The sequence below is a fragment of the Chlamydotis macqueenii genome, chromosome 5, assembly GCF_036417535.1.
Source record: "Chlamydotis macqueenii isolate bChlMac1 chromosome 5, bChlMac1.mat, whole genome shotgun sequence".
Taxonomy (NCBI): Eukaryota; Metazoa; Chordata; class Aves; order Otidiformes; family Otididae; genus Chlamydotis; species Chlamydotis macqueenii.
This window is the reverse complement of record NC_141560.1, coordinates 28,546,749-28,565,341: the sequence shown is the minus strand read 5'-3', so window position 1 is coordinate 28,565,341 and position 18,593 is coordinate 28,546,749. Positions and strand designations below refer to the sequence as shown.

General features: G+C 39.5%; 1 protein-coding gene across 4 annotated transcripts in view; it reads left to right on the top strand.

Moving 5' to 3' along the window:
• PRORP (protein only RNase P catalytic subunit) overlaps nucleotides 1–18,593 on the top strand; it is a 53,156-nt gene that overhangs the window by 8,367 nt on the left and 26,196 nt on the right. For all 4 annotated transcript variants that reach the window (XM_086747916.1, XM_086747920.1, XM_086747918.1 and 1 more), the window contains exons 4-5: nucleotides 2,673–2,805; nucleotides 16,214–16,321. In XM_086747916.1, the coding sequence (XP_086604042.1) occupies nucleotides 2,673–2,805; nucleotides 16,214–16,321 (241 nt within the window). The remainder of the gene's footprint in view (nucleotides 1–2,672; nucleotides 2,806–16,213; nucleotides 16,322–18,593) is intronic.

Genomic DNA, 18,593 nt, shown 5'->3' with positions numbered 1-18,593 from the left:
GCCTCACATGCTGGTTTTGTGGTGGGCCTGGAGGTTCATAATAATGATACAGGACATACATTTTTGACCTGGGTATGGAGTTGTGCACTGTGTTGGTGTATGTGTTTAGTTTATAGAGGCTAACTGGAAAGACAAGTAGGAAAGAAAAGAATGAACAAATGGGACATGGAAATGATGACAGTTCCAGTTTATTTCCTTCAGACTATGTGTTAGTGCAAAGGTTGTGGCTGTGGGACATGAAACAACAAAAAAGACTAAATATTAAAAAAAAATGCTTATGCTCTCTCTTAAGGTATAGTTCTGTGAAATCATACAAAAATCCAGTGGTGGCCATGGAAGTTAGGCTTGTCTTGTTTTGCATCTTGGAATTATGTGTATGCTGTGCTAGCAGGCTGTAGGACAAAACCCCAGCTCACAGCAGTTGACACAGTTCTCTTGGTTGTGGCTTGTTTTGATGGCTTTTCCCAGTGCTGGGGAGTTTTTGCAGCACTAGGTTGGTTAGCCAAAAAATTGGGCCTCTTGGCTGGCACGGAGCTGTGTGTTCTCTGTAGCTTTGCCTCACTTGTGCTGTTCTGGAAAACTTTTCAGAATCTGCTATGACATGCCAGTGCTCTTCTTGAGGAAACTCAAGAGTCTGAGATCTGCTTTTTTTTTTTTGTATCCCGTGTTGTTCTATTCTGTAATCTTTTATGATGAATTTTCAATCTTTTTGGTCTTTTAGTATTAAAAACATGCATGAACAGATCAGTGGAGAGTTCTTGTCTATGTCAGAGACAAAACAACATATGATTTGGGATTTGCAGAATCACAATAGTTACCACAGCTGCTGGCCCTGCAGCAGGGAAACTAAGAGTAGTGAGAAGTGGATGATGTGAATGAAAAAGGAAACTGTCTGTCATAGTTCAGCTCTGCTAGAGACCAAGCTATGCAGTTTTTCACTCACTCTCCTTACCCTCTGAGAGAATGGGGAAGAGATAACAAAAATCCTCGAGGTTTGACATAAGGACAGGGAGAGATCATTCAAGTTACTGTTATGGGCAAAACAGACTCGACTTGGGGAAAACTATTTCAATTTTTTATTATTAATAAAAGCAAAGCAGAATAAAGAGAGAGAACAAAAACAACTTCCTCCCACCCCTTCTGTCTTCCCAGGCTTCTCTCTGCCCCTGCTTCGTCTCTTTTTTTTTTTTTTTTTTTTTTTTTTTTTTTTAATCTTCCCCTTCTTAAATATGTTATCACAGAGGCATTATCACTGCCACCAATTGGCTTGGCCCTGGCCAGCAGCAGGTCCACCCCAGACCCAGGACAAAGATCCACCCTAGATCTTGGCCCTAGATCACCGGCCAAAGGGGAAACTCCTACCACCTGCCGCTACACAAAACCAGGACACTGTCCCGGGGCTGCATGCAGTCATAGTCACTGACACAGCTGGGCATGATGGAGTGGTGTTTCTGGGTCTGGGAAATGAGCACTAAATGATGGCATTTGTTGACTGTAGCTGCAGAGCTTTTTCATTTACAACAGTCTATGTTCCTAGATCCATGTGATGATATTTAGCCCGTGCTACACAGCAGGAACAAACGTTTCTTACCAATAAAGAAATAAATAGTGATTAACTGCCAGGAGACACCAATGTAAAGCTACTTTCTGTTTGAGTGCAGCCAGCCTGATACCTGAAAATATCTGGTGGAATTGGGCATCCTACAGACGTGCAGTGCCAGTGTGACTTCGTACTGCTGAGGGCTTTCAAAGCAAATGGTATTTCTGTTGTAGTCACATTCTGCTCTTAGTCTGTTCACTTTGACCCTGTTAGAGAGATCTGAACAAACAGTCTTAGCCTAGAAATATGGGGAAATCTGATATCAAAAGACAAGTGGCGCAAAGAAGGCAGCCTTGCTCATTATTTGCTTCTCCAACCATACACAGATTAATGTTACCTTTTTTGTTTCTTCCTCCCCTTTCTTTTGAGTGGGAGTTTTCCTACACCTATGACAGGTTTGGTTATTCCAAACCTTGATAAATCGAGCAGATTGCTCCTACCAAAAATCTAAGCTGTTAGTAGCACAATAGTGGAGCATTTCTTTGGTGCATTTTCTTGCTGTAAGACTTTGGAATGGATTTATAGCTAGACCAAGGCTCTGTGGCCTGTCTGCTAGCTTCAGCGAGTGTGCCTACAGCTACCTCGTATGTTCTAGCCAGGCCAGTGCAACTGCATCACCTTCCCACACTGGGATCTGGGCTGTATGTATCCATGGTGACTTTCCTGTGTAGCAGGGAAACTTCCAACTATTTAAGATATGGAAATTTATGGTAATGCTGGAAGTTGAATTCTGATCTCTCAAGGCCTAAAGAAATGCTGGTGAATATTTTTTTTATTCTTTTTTTTCTCCCCTGCTGTCATGCCGGGTTTTAGTCCTAAATCCTCAAATGTCTCTAGAGTTAAATCTTTGATCCTGATCCCACTAAGTCACATAAAAATATTTCTGGTGACTTTAGTAGGGTTTGGATGCCTCGCAGAAGAGTAGAACTAATTTTCTGATTATTGTACTGTATTGGAGTTCTTGTAAAGAATTGTACTCATACATAAGACACTCAATAAGTTAGTAAAATTTAAAGTAGTTCTTATTTTAAAGTCCTTATTCTTTTATTTTCTTGTTTTACTATTATTACAGTGGACAGTGCCCAGTTTGCAACACTCAGTTGGAGGACAGTGATCTCACCGAAGAAGAATATAATAATCTCAGAGAAAGAATCATAAGGGATGTGATACACGGAACTGATACTTTTAGAAAGACGAGCCCACAGGTAGGTCTTGCACACTGTCAGGTTCACGGGATAGGAGGGTAATATACAATTAATGTTCAAGTACTTTGAAAGATTTGTGTTGTTTTCAAAATTTGCTTTTAAGATTAATAGGCTATTAGATGCTGAAGTATCTTATATCTCTTTTTCAGTTGTGTTTATAAAATGGGTCTAAATCTTGACCTCTTTCATATTGTCTGTGTTCTTATATTTTTTTTTTAGTCAGTTGTTAATGGATACCAAAATTATTAAAATGTGGTTGTTTTGGTTTTTTTTACATAAAAATATTTAAAAGGTATGGAAATATTTTAATCCTTTAAAAATGCTAAATTGTAAATATGGAATAAAACCTAGTAACTAGAACAAAATAAGGCATCTAGTATTTTGAGCTTGCAAAAAAGTAGAAGCCCTAGCGTTTCTTAAGATCAGTATCATATCTGAAGCTTACATTTATGTGCTGAATATTTGATTTTTCAGTTGGGCAGCCTTTTGCCAGAAACAATGAAGAAGCAATTACCGTTTTGTTCAGTCAACTTTCACAACCCATCAACCAACCAACTGCCCCTCAGTTTTAGAGATACACTTCCATATTTATAATTACAGTACAATTTAGGAGTATCAAGCCCTTCAAAGGTCATTGTAAACACATGAGTGGGCGTAATTCCGAGACACTACGCTATATTGCAGTGCTGTTTCTTACTCATTTTGTGTGCAGATGAGTGATTCAGCAGTGGTGGTATGGAATGAAGTCGAACTCCGCTAGATGGAGCCCACGCCGCATCTGGGGGTGGCTTTGCTTTGTCTTTGTAAGCATTGATGTTGTTTTGCTGCAGCTGGCACCTCAGTTCTGCCCCAGTTCTGAAAACATGGAAGAGGACACACAGGTTTAATTCTCCAGGCTTTCTGCAGATGCAGACCTTGCACATGTGTAACAGTTATGGAAACTTGAAACAGTTAATTGTGGGGTGCTTGTAGTACATGCAGCTTATTGTTCAGATGTCTAATTTCCACCTAAATTTTCTCCTCATTTCAGGACTTTTAGCTGATCTAGCAGTGAATTGCACAGGGGGAATAAAATTATCCTTTAAAATGTAGCAATGATTTTAAGTATTTAATTGGTACTAGTGTTCTATAATATAACATAAACAAAAATATGTTTTATTGCACACTGTACAACTAACTATGTGTTCTCCAAAAGCTTTTGTGAACGTTATGGTTGAGGCTGGTTAATTAAAGAAAGCAACAATGACAAAACTTTTAATTCTTTAACCAGGGTTAGATTAGCAGTACCAGTTGAAGGCAGGGAGATGTAGGAAGGGAATTCTGGTTAACAGGACATTCATGCCCAAGCTGAGCAGTAGTGAAAATTGTTTCCCTTGTTTGAGAATGGGATTGATCAAATGAATGCAATCTAATGAAACAAAGACTCAATAACACTATTTTAAGTTTTGATGTCAGTAGATTTTGTTAGTCCACATGATATCTGAAATTCTGTCATTTACCATTCTGGGGCCACCCTCTTGGTAGTTCCAAGCTGACCTTACTCCAGTTCCCTGTTGGCAGGCGGTCGCCAGGAGCCTAAATGGAGATGAACTTGGTGTGTTTACTGTTGGCCATACAGGCTAAAGTCTGGTCCCTCAGTGAACTTTGGGCATGGACGTGAGGGTAGAGGCAAACCAGTGTTATGATGTGTCAGAGGTTTCCAGAAATAAATTTGGGACTTTTTAGTTGCCTTTGTGCTATGAAAGCAGACGTGTGGTGAAAATATGCTGCCCATTTTAGGTATGCCAGACTGTGTGACTTCTCCCACAGCCAGGATTTTCCAGAGGGGAAACTAGGTGAAAAGGCTGAAAATAGGATGTAAGCAAGTATATCTGAGAGGGGAGTTTCATTTTCCAGTCAGTCACTTTTTTTTTGTAGTAGCTGCAATTCAAATAGAAAACATTTTAGCTTTCTATTCCTTCTTTTCTCCTAACTAGTTTTGTTTAGTGCATCTGTGTTTCTTGCAATGAAGTGATTAGTCAGGGAAACAATTTGAGTTGTTTTGGGCTCTAAACACTTTTTTTTTCCCAACAGTGTTTCAAACTGAACATGTAATGCATTTGGAATCTTTTTTTTTTTCCCTGATGAATAGTCTTTTGTCTTACTTATGCAAGAGCATCATTGCCTTATTTGATTTTATTTCTCTTACTTAAGTGCAACCAGAGTAGAAAATAAGGAGCAACAATTTGGTTTGTTGAGCATTCCCCAAAAGTAGCCTGTTGTACTGTGATTAAAAAAAAAAAATATTTTTTGTAATTACTTTTAGTAAAGAAAGTCAAACAGCTTAGGTTTGTACATCAGAATGGTAATGAACACTGTTTACAAATATGCTGAAAAGATGGCTTGCATGAACTATAAAACTGATTATCTGCTATAAGGAAATACCTGTTACACATCAAAAATAGACATAGATTCAGATCTTTATGCACAGCTACTGAAAGGTCTATTAGGATGGCATATGATGATCTGATATAGTGAGCCGCAGCCCTGCAAGCTGCTGCAGAAAGAAAACAATTGTAGCAAGACTGTCGCCTTTTGTACCAATGTCTATATGATGTTTTCAGTCGGATGCATGTTTGCTCTGGCTGCATTTGGTTGGGAGCTATGCCATTGAGCCTGAGGTTATATAATTGGTATACTGAGAGGGAGAATCAGCTTTTGCTGTGATGACTTTCATGTCGCAGCTGCTCCCAGGTTTTTCTCTCAAATACACAAATGCAGTAATTTCATTCCCTTTGTGGCTACTTCATACAGCTCTGATAAGCCTGAAAGGACTGTTATGCAGGGGGAAGGAAGCACATGGGAAATGTGTATGTGCTGTCAAGAAGGCAGGAAGAGATGGGTTTGTGGGGATGTAAAGTCCCCACACTAGATCTGAGCTAAGTGTGTAACGGGGTTTTACATATTATTCTAGAACGTAAGAGACTGGAGGGGCAAGAGGAAGTGACCCATTCATCTTCTTGTTATTTTTGCAACTGAATGAGGTCTTGCTGTTCGCAAGGATCCTTGAAAATAAAGCTCTATCTCTTAACTTTTAGATTGATGCCTTTGCTTTTCTGTGTTGCTTTAGTTCCACATGTGTGTGCTTCCCAACTCCGTGATTTGTCCCAACACCTTTTGTGGTATATGGCAGTCCTATTCTGAATGGAGTAGTTTATTATTTGCAAAAAAGCTTATGTACTCCAAACTCTAAGACAGCTGTGTCTGACACAGTCCGCCCTAACCCCATCTGGCAGAGCCTTCACTCCCAACTTCCAGCATGATCTACCTGCTTTGTTGACTGTGCGCCGTTTACCTCCTCTACCTCTATTCCCATATATATTACCTCCTCCCTGTCACTGCCAGGGAGCAAAGAACTTTCTGAGGGGAGGAAATGTGGAAGGAAAGAGAAGGCTGGGTGGAATTTCTCCTGTGAGTTCATGTGCCCCGTTCCCTCCCAGATATGTGCCACATTACAGCAAAGGGATCAGACTCCCAGTTAATTGTTGGTCTTCTACAATAGGAATGCAGGAATTTGGCATATTGCTGAGTGCTGCAAAGCCACTTGCACTGGGATTGGGGCTGTTTTGGGATGGAACAGTTCCTGTGGTTTCTTCTCAGGTGGGAATGACTGAAAGTCCTCTTGTCAGTTCTGTGGCAGGGTGGGCCACTTTGCTAGGTACTAAGTCCATTGTGGCCTTGTGGCTAATTTTTAGTAATGAGAAGGATATGGTCATTAGCTTATAGATAAGGACAGGGTTAGCATTGCAATTAGAATTAAATACACTGGTATCCAGCCTGAAGACTCCTGGTTCATGACGATGTGCAGTCAGTGGTCTAGGGGAACCTACAACGAGATGTTTGCAGATAGGGCTGAAGAGCTTTTTTTTTTTTTTGCTTTTTTTTTTTTTTTTTTTCAGATCTCTGCTAAATATGGGCCACTGGACTGAGTCAGGATAGGGTTAGTATTAGCAGGGCAGAATCCTGCATTGCCTTAAGAGCCAGGTTTGCTGCTAGATCTTGTAACATCCACAAGGACAGAGGAGAGCTTGTCTGAGTGGGGCTGAGGATTAGCTGTGGGTTATTTTGGTTGCAGTGTTTTGGCTACAGTTTCTGGTCGTTAGAAAGACTCAGAGCTTGATCCACTACTCAGTCTTACAGGTCTAGTAAGCACAGAATAAAGACAGGTAATGGTTTATGGTGGGTATAAAGACAGTTGCAGCATTAGAGTGTCCAGAGTCTGAGAGCACTGCAGACCAAACTGCAGCCTTTATCTTGCTTAATTTCTGTCTTCCTGCCCCCATTTAATTTAGGGTGGATGGTACACTCTTCTTGTGATATGATCTGTTAGAGGGGAGGGAACTTCTGGAAGGAAGAGGAGGGAAAGAGAGAAGACAGAATGGGAAATGGGTGGTGAGAGACAAAGGTAGTTGGAATTTTTCTAAGGTTTCTCTTGCATCTTCCCTTACCCCAGAGGCTCCTGATAATGGAAGCAAACAGAAGCACAGAGTCTTTTGGCAAGAGGATAAAAGACCTAGCTGCTTCCTTAGCAGCAAGAAACATATCTAGATGAAAACATTATAAATTGAGCACATATTTCTTTCCCTCAGTTACCTCAGTGTTAGAGAATCCTTCCTGGGGATGGGTCAGATCTTCTGGGGTGGTCCACATTCCTCCTTTTCTTGATTCATGTAGCAAGGAATGAGTTCGGATTTTGTTCAGGTACCTTGGTCGCCTTTGCCATCAGATAGGTATGCAGCAAAATTAGGCCACTCTGCAACACAAGAATGCTTCTTTCTTCCAATCCACTGTCTAAACCTGTTTTGTTGTCCTCCACAGTGTTTTTAAACTCCTACTTTGTCACCTCTGTATTTGGAAATTCTCCTAACGCAATACATTCTTCATATTCCAGCTAGTGCAATCAAGTAAGAAAAATCTGGTTCTATTTTTTTTTTTTACCATCTATTGCTTGGTTAAAATATGGTTACTGATCTTAACTTGTTTCTACTCTATATCATCTGAAGATATTGCTAAGCAAAATACAAACATGGTTTCTAATGCAGTGATTTTTCTCAGATCTGTGTCTTCCTTACATTAGCTAGAATGTATAAGAAGAAATAGAGAGTAATAGAAGAAATGGAAAAATTTCACCAAGGTTTAGGAATGGCATACCTTGATAAAGTATTTATTTTCCTGTTCATTAGCTGATCACAGAGGCAGCAAACAGGACCATAAACATGAAGTCAAAACACTAACTTTTAACTAAGGAATTTAACTAATCTGAATTATCGGAGTAGCTGATTTCTAAGGAACTTATTTTATCAGGAGCCTCTTGGACACACAGTTCTTTACTTGCAGCTTATGCATTCCACCAAGTCAGATCTTGAGATGTGTTTACCTAATGCAGACTGAAAACACTGTTGTCTTTTTTTTTAAGTGTTTGCTGTCTCTAAATATTGATAAGTTCTTTGATAATACTTCTACAGTAAAATTAGTGTGAGCACACGTTGATTTAAGAGACTTTGAAATGTTACCTCTTGGAACTTAAGCATTATTGAATGCTCCTTTACCCTTTGGTCCATTGCTAAAGGTCCTTCTAAGTTGAGGAGCTGGTCTAGGTGGTCAAAACCAGATTCTTCTGATGCTGCAGACGCCTACGTTGAATTGTCTAATATAGGGCTTCATTATAATTTGTAATACATAGAACAGCTTAATGAGTTATAATAATTTCATGTTATCTGTCCAATGCCTTATCTCCTAGGGTTTGATTAGATTTATTTTAGAACACCAGCAATTTGAGCAGATGTTTTCATTATACTATGATGATCATTTAAGTTGGTACAGTTCCTCCAGAAATCTGTAAAATATGTAAGTACAATTACTTCCTGTATTATGCATTATTTTGTCTTTCTGATGCTAAATTTAGTTTGGTTTTGTATTCGTCATTGGTTTATCTTCTTCTGTGCCATCCCCTTTCCTAAATACCTGTAAAATGTTTCATTTATATGGGAATTAGTGCAGAACTTGGAAAGATGGCACTAATTTTTTAGCATGACCATTTGTTTTTTCTTTTCTGCCTTTTTTAATGCTATAACTAGTTCAGTGTTTTTGTAGTTTGTTATGAAGTCTTGTGTCAGTTTTTTTTTAAATCTAATTAATGACATCTGCATCTATTTTACCTAGTTTTTCATTGACGCAAGGAAAGAATTTTGAGAGATACTCTTTTCCAAAAGATGTGCACATTACACTCTACCAGATCATATTATTCCAGAGGGGTTGTGCAGTTTTTAGTGATTGATTCAACCATATTACAGTGTACAGATGCTGGATGTGTAGGCTTATAATTCTCCAGATATTAAAATAGAGGTGGAGCATGTGGTGCCATTCAGTCCCCCAGAACAGTTGCTGTTTCTCTTGAGATTGCAAATATTAGTTAGCATCAGCGTTTGGTGGCAGTGTGACTTTTAAACTTGCATAGCTAGCCTTGCCAGCCTGCCAGCTCTTCATTCCTGCTCCCTTTGACCCCTGCAAGTGTGCCAGGAAACAAGTGAGCCTTGCCCCATGGTAAGCAGGGTACAAACCTGGACGACAAAATAATGTTTTGTTTTCTTGTGAGTGTTTTTTCAGCTGGAGCAGTTCCTTGTTTATATTTGCTTCAAACATTTGTACAAGCATAGCAGAGAAAGCAACATGGAGGTATATCCAACTGTCGGATATTCACGTAGCACCTTTCCACACGGATATTATGGACTGTCTGTAATTAAGCGCTTGTCTGCCTCAACTGTCTTTTCTATGCAGTTCATGATGCATTGCTTTTCTATTATTCAACTTTCTGTAATGCCTGTTACATTGTATTTAAGCATTCAAGTAATCTTCTCCTGGTTTAGCATTCTGTTAGGTGGTTGGCCTTAAGATGAAAAGCTTCCAAAATAGTGTTTTAAATTTTGAATTATGAATTCAAAATATTTCTGCCGTTGCAAGGTTTTTTTGTTTTAAAAGAAAGCTTGGCATCGTCTGTTTCTATACGCTTGCACTTAGGATGGCAGCCTTGCAAAGATGAGGGCATTTTTCCACTGAGGACAGCAGCACAAACTGCTTGTTCCTCCCTCCATGTCAAGTGTGCTCAGGGAGGATGTTTCAGCAGTGTGCCGCCTGGATTGTGGAGGTGCAGGTTTGGGATGGCCTTGTGACTGACCTTCTGCTGCCTGGCGTGGGCAGGCAGGAACAAGTCCTGCGACTGTCGATGGAGAACTGTGAATAGGCAACACAGAACGCATACAGGTTGTCAGTGTTCCTGTTCATGATGGTATCTCTGAAGGCTACAGCCACAGGAGTCTGTGACTCTTCGGTTATTTGTTAACTTTAGAAGCATATAATAAAGGACAAACAAATTTTATGCAGTCCAGTTACATAGTGATACTGTACACGATACTGCAAAAAGCCTTCCTGCTCAGAAGGGTTCGAAGGGGATTTCCAGGCTTTGAAACTGGAGGGGAGATATTCATACCCTTCAGGCACAGCGACAAACAGATTTAAGAGTGCTCCAACAAGGCGCCTTAAAAAAAAATTGGCTGGATTTCAGTTTGACAGCTGAATTTTATTTCTCACACTCTCATGCTCATTCCTGTGTTTTTCGTCTAATGCCAAGAAACATTGCTGAAAACAAAGCAACCCCTATCCCTTTGTCTTTTACGAAACTTAAAAAGTGAATGTTTTCACTTCTCTAAAAGCTGCTCTTGCCATGTTGAAAAAACAGCCTATTTGATACTTAGGGTGGAGTTACATAATACTTAAGTGCAATATAATATTCTGTTAATTAGCATTTGCTCTTTCCTTGCACTTGAGTATATTGCCATTTAACACAGCGAGACGAAGCACTGCTTTTTCTGTTGTACAAAGCTTAAACTATTGTGAGTGCTTCTGGAAACAATATATGTTGAATACTGTAGTTTTGCACTTTTAAATTTGATGTTAGTGTCTCTCCACCATTCCTGATGAGTGAGCATAAACTTTATTGTTTACAAGAAGTGCCAAGCAGTCTTTCCTGCTGTGATTTTAATAGGTTTTGGTAGAGTGGGTTTTTTGTTTTTTTTTTGTTTGTTTGTTTGTTTTTGGTTTGTTTTTTTGTTTGTTTGTTTGTTTCCCAAATTCCATGTGTTGGCATTAGCCTTTCTTATATTTAAAAGGCTTCTATGGATTTGTTCATGTATCTCCTTTGTATGTTATATTATTTTGGTTTTTTGGCATTTAGATCAGTAGACATTTTGGATTGTTGAAGAATTTGAGTAATGATTTTTATTTCTGTTTGCTACATATTTCCTATTTAGACTTGAGGAGAAAAATGCTCAAGTGATCTAACCTTCCTGTGATCTGAAACTTGTCATGCTCTTAGGTGTGTTACAGACATAAAAATTATTTCAGAATACTCATTTGAATTTTTCTCATTGCTCTGATCAAAGGACATGCTTATTTAGCTATGTTTTCTTTATTTTGTCTTCAATTGTAATGCTTATTTCTATGTTATATTTAACATACTAAATCTGTAAATACTAATAATGAATTCCCTAATTTTTGTTGTGCTTTTGAGCTTTTGTAGTTTGTGTGTGCACTGATATTGGAAGAAAAGCATTTCTGTTTATAAATGTATTTGTAGAAGTTAAAATAGTATTAATATTCTTACAGAAAAGCCCTATTTCAAATATTATTGGCTGTGTAAGCCAGACTTTTGAAGTCTGAGGTTACACTCTTTTTTTTTTTTTTTAAATTATTTTTTTAAATGAATGGTTTGAAATAGCAAAACCAATCTTTTTTTCTTTCCTTTTCAAATAATAATTCCTGTACTTCTGTTTGTTAAAACTAACCTCTATCTCTTGTTTTGCTGCAATACCCAGGTTGAGAGATAAATTTCATGAAGTGTTGTAGTTTCACAATCCAGTAAGTGAGCATAGTCAGTGCTACCCACGGGAAAAGGTGATCCCAGGAGTCTCACTTGCTACCTGTCTCATTCCTGTTCCATGTACTGTCTGCATTTTCACGCAGGACAAACCCTTGTGCTCTGGCGTGAGCAGGGAGACTGGTGCCGGCTAAAGGCTGTTACTTGGCTCAGTTTGTGGTGGCTCAGTTCTTCATTGTGCCAACAAACGTGTTTGTATAGGTAGAGGAGGAGGCAAGGCTAGAAATGAACGGCTGAGGGAATGCAGAAGGTAAAAACACCTCTTTCTGTGACAAGACCAGTAAATACCAGTATAAAATAATGGTGAAATCGCTCATGAGTCATCCAGCTGGTGTGAAGTACCAAAAAAATGTGAGACTGTTTTGTACTTTTGCTGAGATATGAATGGACTTGAGCCACTCACATGCTAGTGGTTAAACACAAAGTTATTTTAAATATCTGTAATTCTTCACATCAAGATAAATTCCATCATGGATTTGTTATGGCTGGCTCTTCCAAATCGAGTCAGTGTGGTGTCCGTTGCAAAGATAAGTTTTCTTTGCAGAGTGTGCAGTGAATAATTTCTAAAACAGTTGCATAATCGGCATTCCCCTATTTTCCCAGCTAGGCAGTGAATGAAGTCAGGTGGGTTTTTTTTAAATTCCCTTTTCTTTTGAATGTGGTGTGAAACAGGATATCGCCTCCTGTGAGCACCCTGCTGCATTGTGCATATTCCTGCTTCAGGGAGGCACGTTCGCGCAGTGCACGGCTGCTCTGGGAAGTCTTGCAGTGAGGTAACAGCCTTCCTGTATTGCAACACTTTTCTGTGGCTCCCGAGCATCGAGAGGGTCATGTCAAGAAGCAATGCTGAATGTGTTTCTGACGTTTTGTCCCTTCAGTTGCCAATGCTCTTGAAGCGAGTTTGAGTAGTATTTCCGAGGCTGGGAGAATGGACTTTTCCTCAGAAACTTTGTGAGGTTAACTCAGTCGGAATAAGTTAGAAATCAGTGTACGTTTTGCTGTGTTTATGTCGGTGCTCTGACCTGGTGAGAGAGATGTTTCACCACTTGTTGGCATGTTGCAGGAGTTCATCAGAAGTGGCCCTTGTGTTCAGCAGGAAGCTTCCACGTAAACATTCCTGCATCAAATGCCGGGCTGTATGTAGATCATGCATTGCATTCTCTGTTTGGAAGGGGAAGCCTGCTTGAATAGCTCATTTATTTTTGCCTAAACTAACGTTCATGTCATTGTTGTACTGCATTGATGATTATTGTGTCTGACTTCTCTTGATCAGCTGTATGCTAGCTGCAGCTGTGCTCTACTTCATTTACTGCTTGTAGAGAAGATCTTAGGTTTCTTCTTACAGTTGGCTAGTGAGGAGAATATGTTTAGAGAATTGTGGGTGAATCATCTCTTTTACTGTGGCTGTAAGAAAGATCTGCATAACATCCAGACAAATCATGATCTTTGAAAGATCAGCATCCTTCGAATTGTGTACTTGTTATCTTATAGTGTAAGTCTGTGTGTGTTTGAATAACCCTTTGTACTGCACCTGGATGAAATAGCCTGCTTGTTCCCAGGCTTCCCTTTTCCTTCCCTGTGTCCGGTGAGGATGGGAAATATGGCAACTCAACTTAAAAACTGTCTCTCAGGAGAGCAGATCTGGATCTTCTCTGTGATTCTTTATGTTGGTTTGTTGGGGTTTTTTTTTTTTTTGTTGTTTTTGGTTTTTTTTAAAAGGCAAGGAGCACTCTTGTATGTGGTTGGGGAAATATGGATGGTGAGGAGAAACTGAGCAGATCTTTGGGGATTTTTAGTCTAAGGCTTTTCACTAGAGTCTTCTGTATTTGGTGACATAAATTAAACTTGGCCGTTTGCCTTCTGTATTTATTCTGCTATTAACTCATCATCCTGCATGGATAAGAGTCTCCTGTGGCAGCAAACCTTCTCTCCCTACTGTATTCCATGGTTTACTGGTAGTGAGGCAAAACAATTGAGTAGATCTGGGAGGCTGGCAGGGACAAGCCGTTAGGCATCTCTTGAGAAAGGAGTAAGAGATGTGGCCAGGACGAGATGGCAGGGAAAGGTGAGGCGGCCAAGGGAACAACACTGAAAAGGCCGAGGCTTCTCCCCAGCTCCAAAAGTAAACCCCAGAGAGCCAGGAGCTGGCTTCTGAGACGTGCTGTGCCTGTCCTTGTGTCTCTCAGCAGGACCCTCCTGGTAGCCCCTGCTCCCTCTGCCTTACTGGGAGAGGAGAGGGAGCCAAGCAAAGAGTGGGCAGAGGGGAGCTGCTCTCCCAACTCATGCTGTGGTGTTCCCTCCACAAAGCACTCTGCCTGTCAGGGAACCACCCCACCTTCAGTAACTGCTCTATAACTCTTGTCACTTGAAATAAAAGGCCGCTTTAAAAATTCTCCAGAAAGTGTTTGGTTTGTATTGAACAGACCCTTAAAGACAAGATTACATGTACGTTATACCTTGTAGAAATGTCTGCTTGAATGTAAGCATGTTACTGCAGATAATGTTGGTATTAGGAAAATAATGCTCTGTTTTTGGAGTGTTTACCATGTGTTTTCATCTGCTTCCACTTTCTTTTGTCTTTTCCACTTTCACTCATCTTTGTCTCAAAGCTCTCCTATTTTACCTTCATTCAGTCTGCACGTGTTTTCTTTCTTTTTATCTTTCCCACATTTCAGTCAGCCATCCAGTATTGCAGTGATGACTCATCTGATTTTGACCATGGGGAAGTCCACTGGATGTCATAAGCCTAGAATTTGGGAGTCCTTGTTGTTTGGTTTTGCATTTGTTTCTCCTCCCCGTTCCAACTACTGCCTTTGCTAGTGACTTCCATTCTGTGTCTTGGTGTCCCTGTCAGATGGCAATGACGATATTTATTCACCTGTATAAAATACATTGAGACTGGGGCTAGGGGCCAGGGGGAAACACTTCACAAGTGCTAACAATTTTTTTTTGTTTGAGATGATAGTTTTCTTGGCCAGCTTTTTATACTTTCTCAATGATAACATTTATTTAAGCCATGGAGAAATGCAAGATCACATAAAAGGCAATTGATTTTGGTGGTGCTAAACTGAGCTCTGCATTGCCTGTGTTCTCATCAGTGTGTTTTTGACCAGGACACCCTGAAAACTACACCTGAAATGTTAATATCTGAGTGAGGCATCCTTCTCTTACTTCATCGGTTTCTACTCTTAATACAAGTAACCCTTTTCCTAGTGTAATTTGTCATAAGCCTTCTGACTAAATCTGAAGTTGGTGATAATTTCTTACTGCCTGACTGCACTGTATTTTCTGGACAAATAAATTCTTTATTTCATTTGTTTCTCTGAGGAAGACCTGTATATGCTGTACAGGTTTCTGTTTGCGTGTGAGGGGTGCTGGGTTTTCTGTAGATTTCTGTGTTGCTATGTGGTTGCATGGGAGAAGGCGAGATTAGAAAAGTTTTGAGTTTTGAGCAGAAGGCATTAAATTTGCAATAGTTTTGAGTTCCTATGACAGTTCACTTCTAGCCTTGGACTGTGAAGCCTCTGTTACCCTATAAATAAGTCTTACCCGTTACCAGCAAGGTCATTTACCTGAAACCAGGTCACTGCCCGCCAAGATGGGTTAGGGCTCCTGTGCCTATTAAAACCAGTCAGAAGCAGGAAGTAGAAGTCTAATGCAAGTGTCTGCTAAAAGCACTAAATCTTTCCTCAAAAATCAAAAGAGGAATTCCTGAAGATTTTATTTAAACTTTGTATTCTGTTCTCCTCCTATGGGCTCTGAGGTCTAAAGAAAATGTAGTTTTCCTTCTGTTGGAAAGACTGGGTGGATTCTGTTGGTTTGCTCAATCGCTGCATTATGTTTCTGACCTAGTAAGAAAGTTAATTGTTTTGCTAGCCTTAAAAATGTGTATTTCTCACAAATGGAGTGCTGTGTTTCTGAATTAATGTTTATGTAACTATCGGTCTGTAATCCAAAGACTAGCATTCACTTACTTCAGGATTCTTACAGAGAAACAAATATGATGCTTATTTTACATTTGGGAATCGTAAGAGTTAGTGATAGTGTCACAGTCTACTGGCATGTAAAGTTCCTTTGTTTTGCAGCTGTTTGGGTAACAGTGACTATAGCATGTCTCTTTATAAAAGTGTACAGTTGAGATTGCAGTTTTGAAAATCTAGATGACTGTAAGGTTTTGTTTTTTCAGTTGCAATGTAATGTAAAATTATATTTGAAGTATACACTGTAACACTTCTGGCTTTTAAGGATTTTTTTTTTTTTTTTTTTTTTTTTGGTGGTTGTTTTAGCACATATGCAAGTAAAGATGGGAAATGTAGCCAATTAAGGAAAAGTGAGAGATTTAGGCTTTGTTTCTTTTTTTAATAAAGACTGAACGAAATCCATTTCTGTTAAACTCAACATATTCTTCCTCCCTGTGTGTTTGTTTATTTGTTTCAGGAATTTGAAGCCTTTCAAACGTTTGTGGAAAATCGACTTCCGTTTGATATTGTTATTGATGGACTCAATGTTTCCCACATAAAACCCAGAAAGATGCAATGTGAAAATGTAAGTGCTAGTTAAATATTCATTAAGAGTTTTGTGTATGCTTAGGCTGATTGAAAAACAATTAGTGCCTCATTATTACCTACCCTCTTGAGAAACTGATCAAACATTTTTGTAGCACATGTTACAGTGAAGTTCAAAGAGTTATCTAGACTTTGCAAACTAAAAATGGTCAGTGGGAAGATGGTTCTTCTTACATATTTCACTATATTAGCCATAAAAAAATCATACGTAAATTTCCCACTGTATGAAATACTCATAGTTACAGCTAAGTTATGGATAATAACGTTATTAGGACATATGTTGTGTGAGTGTGTTTCGTGGGGAACAGAGTAAATCTACCATGTAGAAAACTTAGCCTACTATAGTTATTCTGGTAAGAGTTCTTCTTAAAATAACCCGTTACTTAGTTCAAACCACATCCTGTGCAAGTTTAAACTTTATTTCACTTCCTATTGCCTTAAGCATTTGAGTCTTGTTCTTACCAGGGCAGCTCAGACTGGCTTCAGTTCTTTCCACCTGGTGATTTTTAGAATCATCATCCTGCTTTTTTACCGATATGTGTTTTTGAGAATTCTTCACACTTCCTTTTAGCATTTCACTAAGAAATGGCTTAAGGCTGGTTTGTTTGGTTGGTTTTTAGAAATCAAATATTTACTTTAAATTAGGAATAATAAAGTAGCTGCTCACATGTATTCCAAGGCCAGGATTTAAATTTTCATGCTCTTGAAATTAAAACTAAGTTATAAATGAGCTTGATAGTAAAGGAAGTAATTTACTTCTAGTCATTACAAGAAATAAATTTTTGTTCTAAGAAGTACTTTAAAACTATTCTTAAGAAGCAGGATATGCTTTCATATATGTAGATAAAAGCAGCTGAGCTGGGGAGGTTAGATAAACTTGCTGAAAGAAGTTTGTTTGAGAGCTGCACTGAAGTTTCATGAGATACTGGCTCATGAAGAGGGTACTTTCCTTACTATGGAAACAGACAAGGAAGTTTACAAGTTGTTTGGATGGGATCAAGGAGGAAGTGTTGATTATCTGAGTGAGAAGAATCCCCGGCACCGTGTAGTGGCACGGTGTTTAAGACTTAGAAAGACAGATCTTTGCTGCCAAAGAAGGGGAAGAGAAACAAACCTCCTTCCTCAGTGCATGCCTGTCCCAGTGTGGGAACTCTGAACAGGATCCTGAATGTTCTGTAAAAGCTGGAAGCAATGGAGAAAAGACCCAGCCTGGTTTTGCAGGATAATTTCTGCTGATTTCTGATCAGAAACCTTACTACAGGGCGTTGGCATACTGAGCAGCATAAACAGTGTAAACACTGGGTGTGTGGAGTCATTACGTGAGGCAGGATGGACCCGTCCATTGCTCCTGCCTTATACCTGTAGCTGTTCACTGGCTGGATAGTACACTTCCCAAGCTGAAAAACAAAAGCTCCTTCACTGCCCAAAAGAGATACTCTTCCAGACAAACAAACTACTAAAGACTTTTTCCTATATTGAGCCTCTCTATTCATTGAGATACTTTTAAATTATTTTTTATGATAGATGTCTTTATACATGATTACAGTATTAACTATTGAGTTTACAGGGTTTTTTTCCAGCTGGAAACATTGTTTAAATGCGAAATCATGCTGGATGCAAGCAAATTGTGTTTTATTTCCTCATGACTCTAAACTCCAGTGTTATAACATGTCAGGAAAGGGCTGTGTCTTTGTTCTTAATTTGGGTACCTCTGTCAAGAAGCATGTATTCTTGTTTTCTCACTCTTTATTTTCTCAAGACTGCTAAAAACAGAAAAAAAAACCCCAAACCGAAAAAGCAGAGCAATCCTTTCTTCTACCTCCAAACTTTTCTTCCAGGTGAGAGAAGGGAAGGCCACAGGAATCTCTGCCTGTGTTGCTGTCTTGGTTACTGGTGTTGCTGCCAAGTAGTCCCCCATCTGTGAATGCTGACCTCTCTGCACACGGCAGTCTGTCCTTTGAGGGCTGACTTTGCCACAAAACGTCCTCTTTTGGAGGCTGCTATCCGATGGAAAATGTGGAAGGTCTGGGGCATTCACAGCCTGCCTTATTAAACTCTTCAGTGTACACAGGGAAACGTAGTGCAGAACTAAGGGGATGAGGAGAAATAAATGCATGAGAAGTTGGCGGTAGAGCACGAAGGATGGAAAAACGCTAAGAGTGAAGGCTGCTGAGGTCAAGCAGGCTGGCTAGGACAGCATGACTAGCCCATTTTGAAGAAGGGCATTCTGTGACTCAGTAGTGACCTCTTCT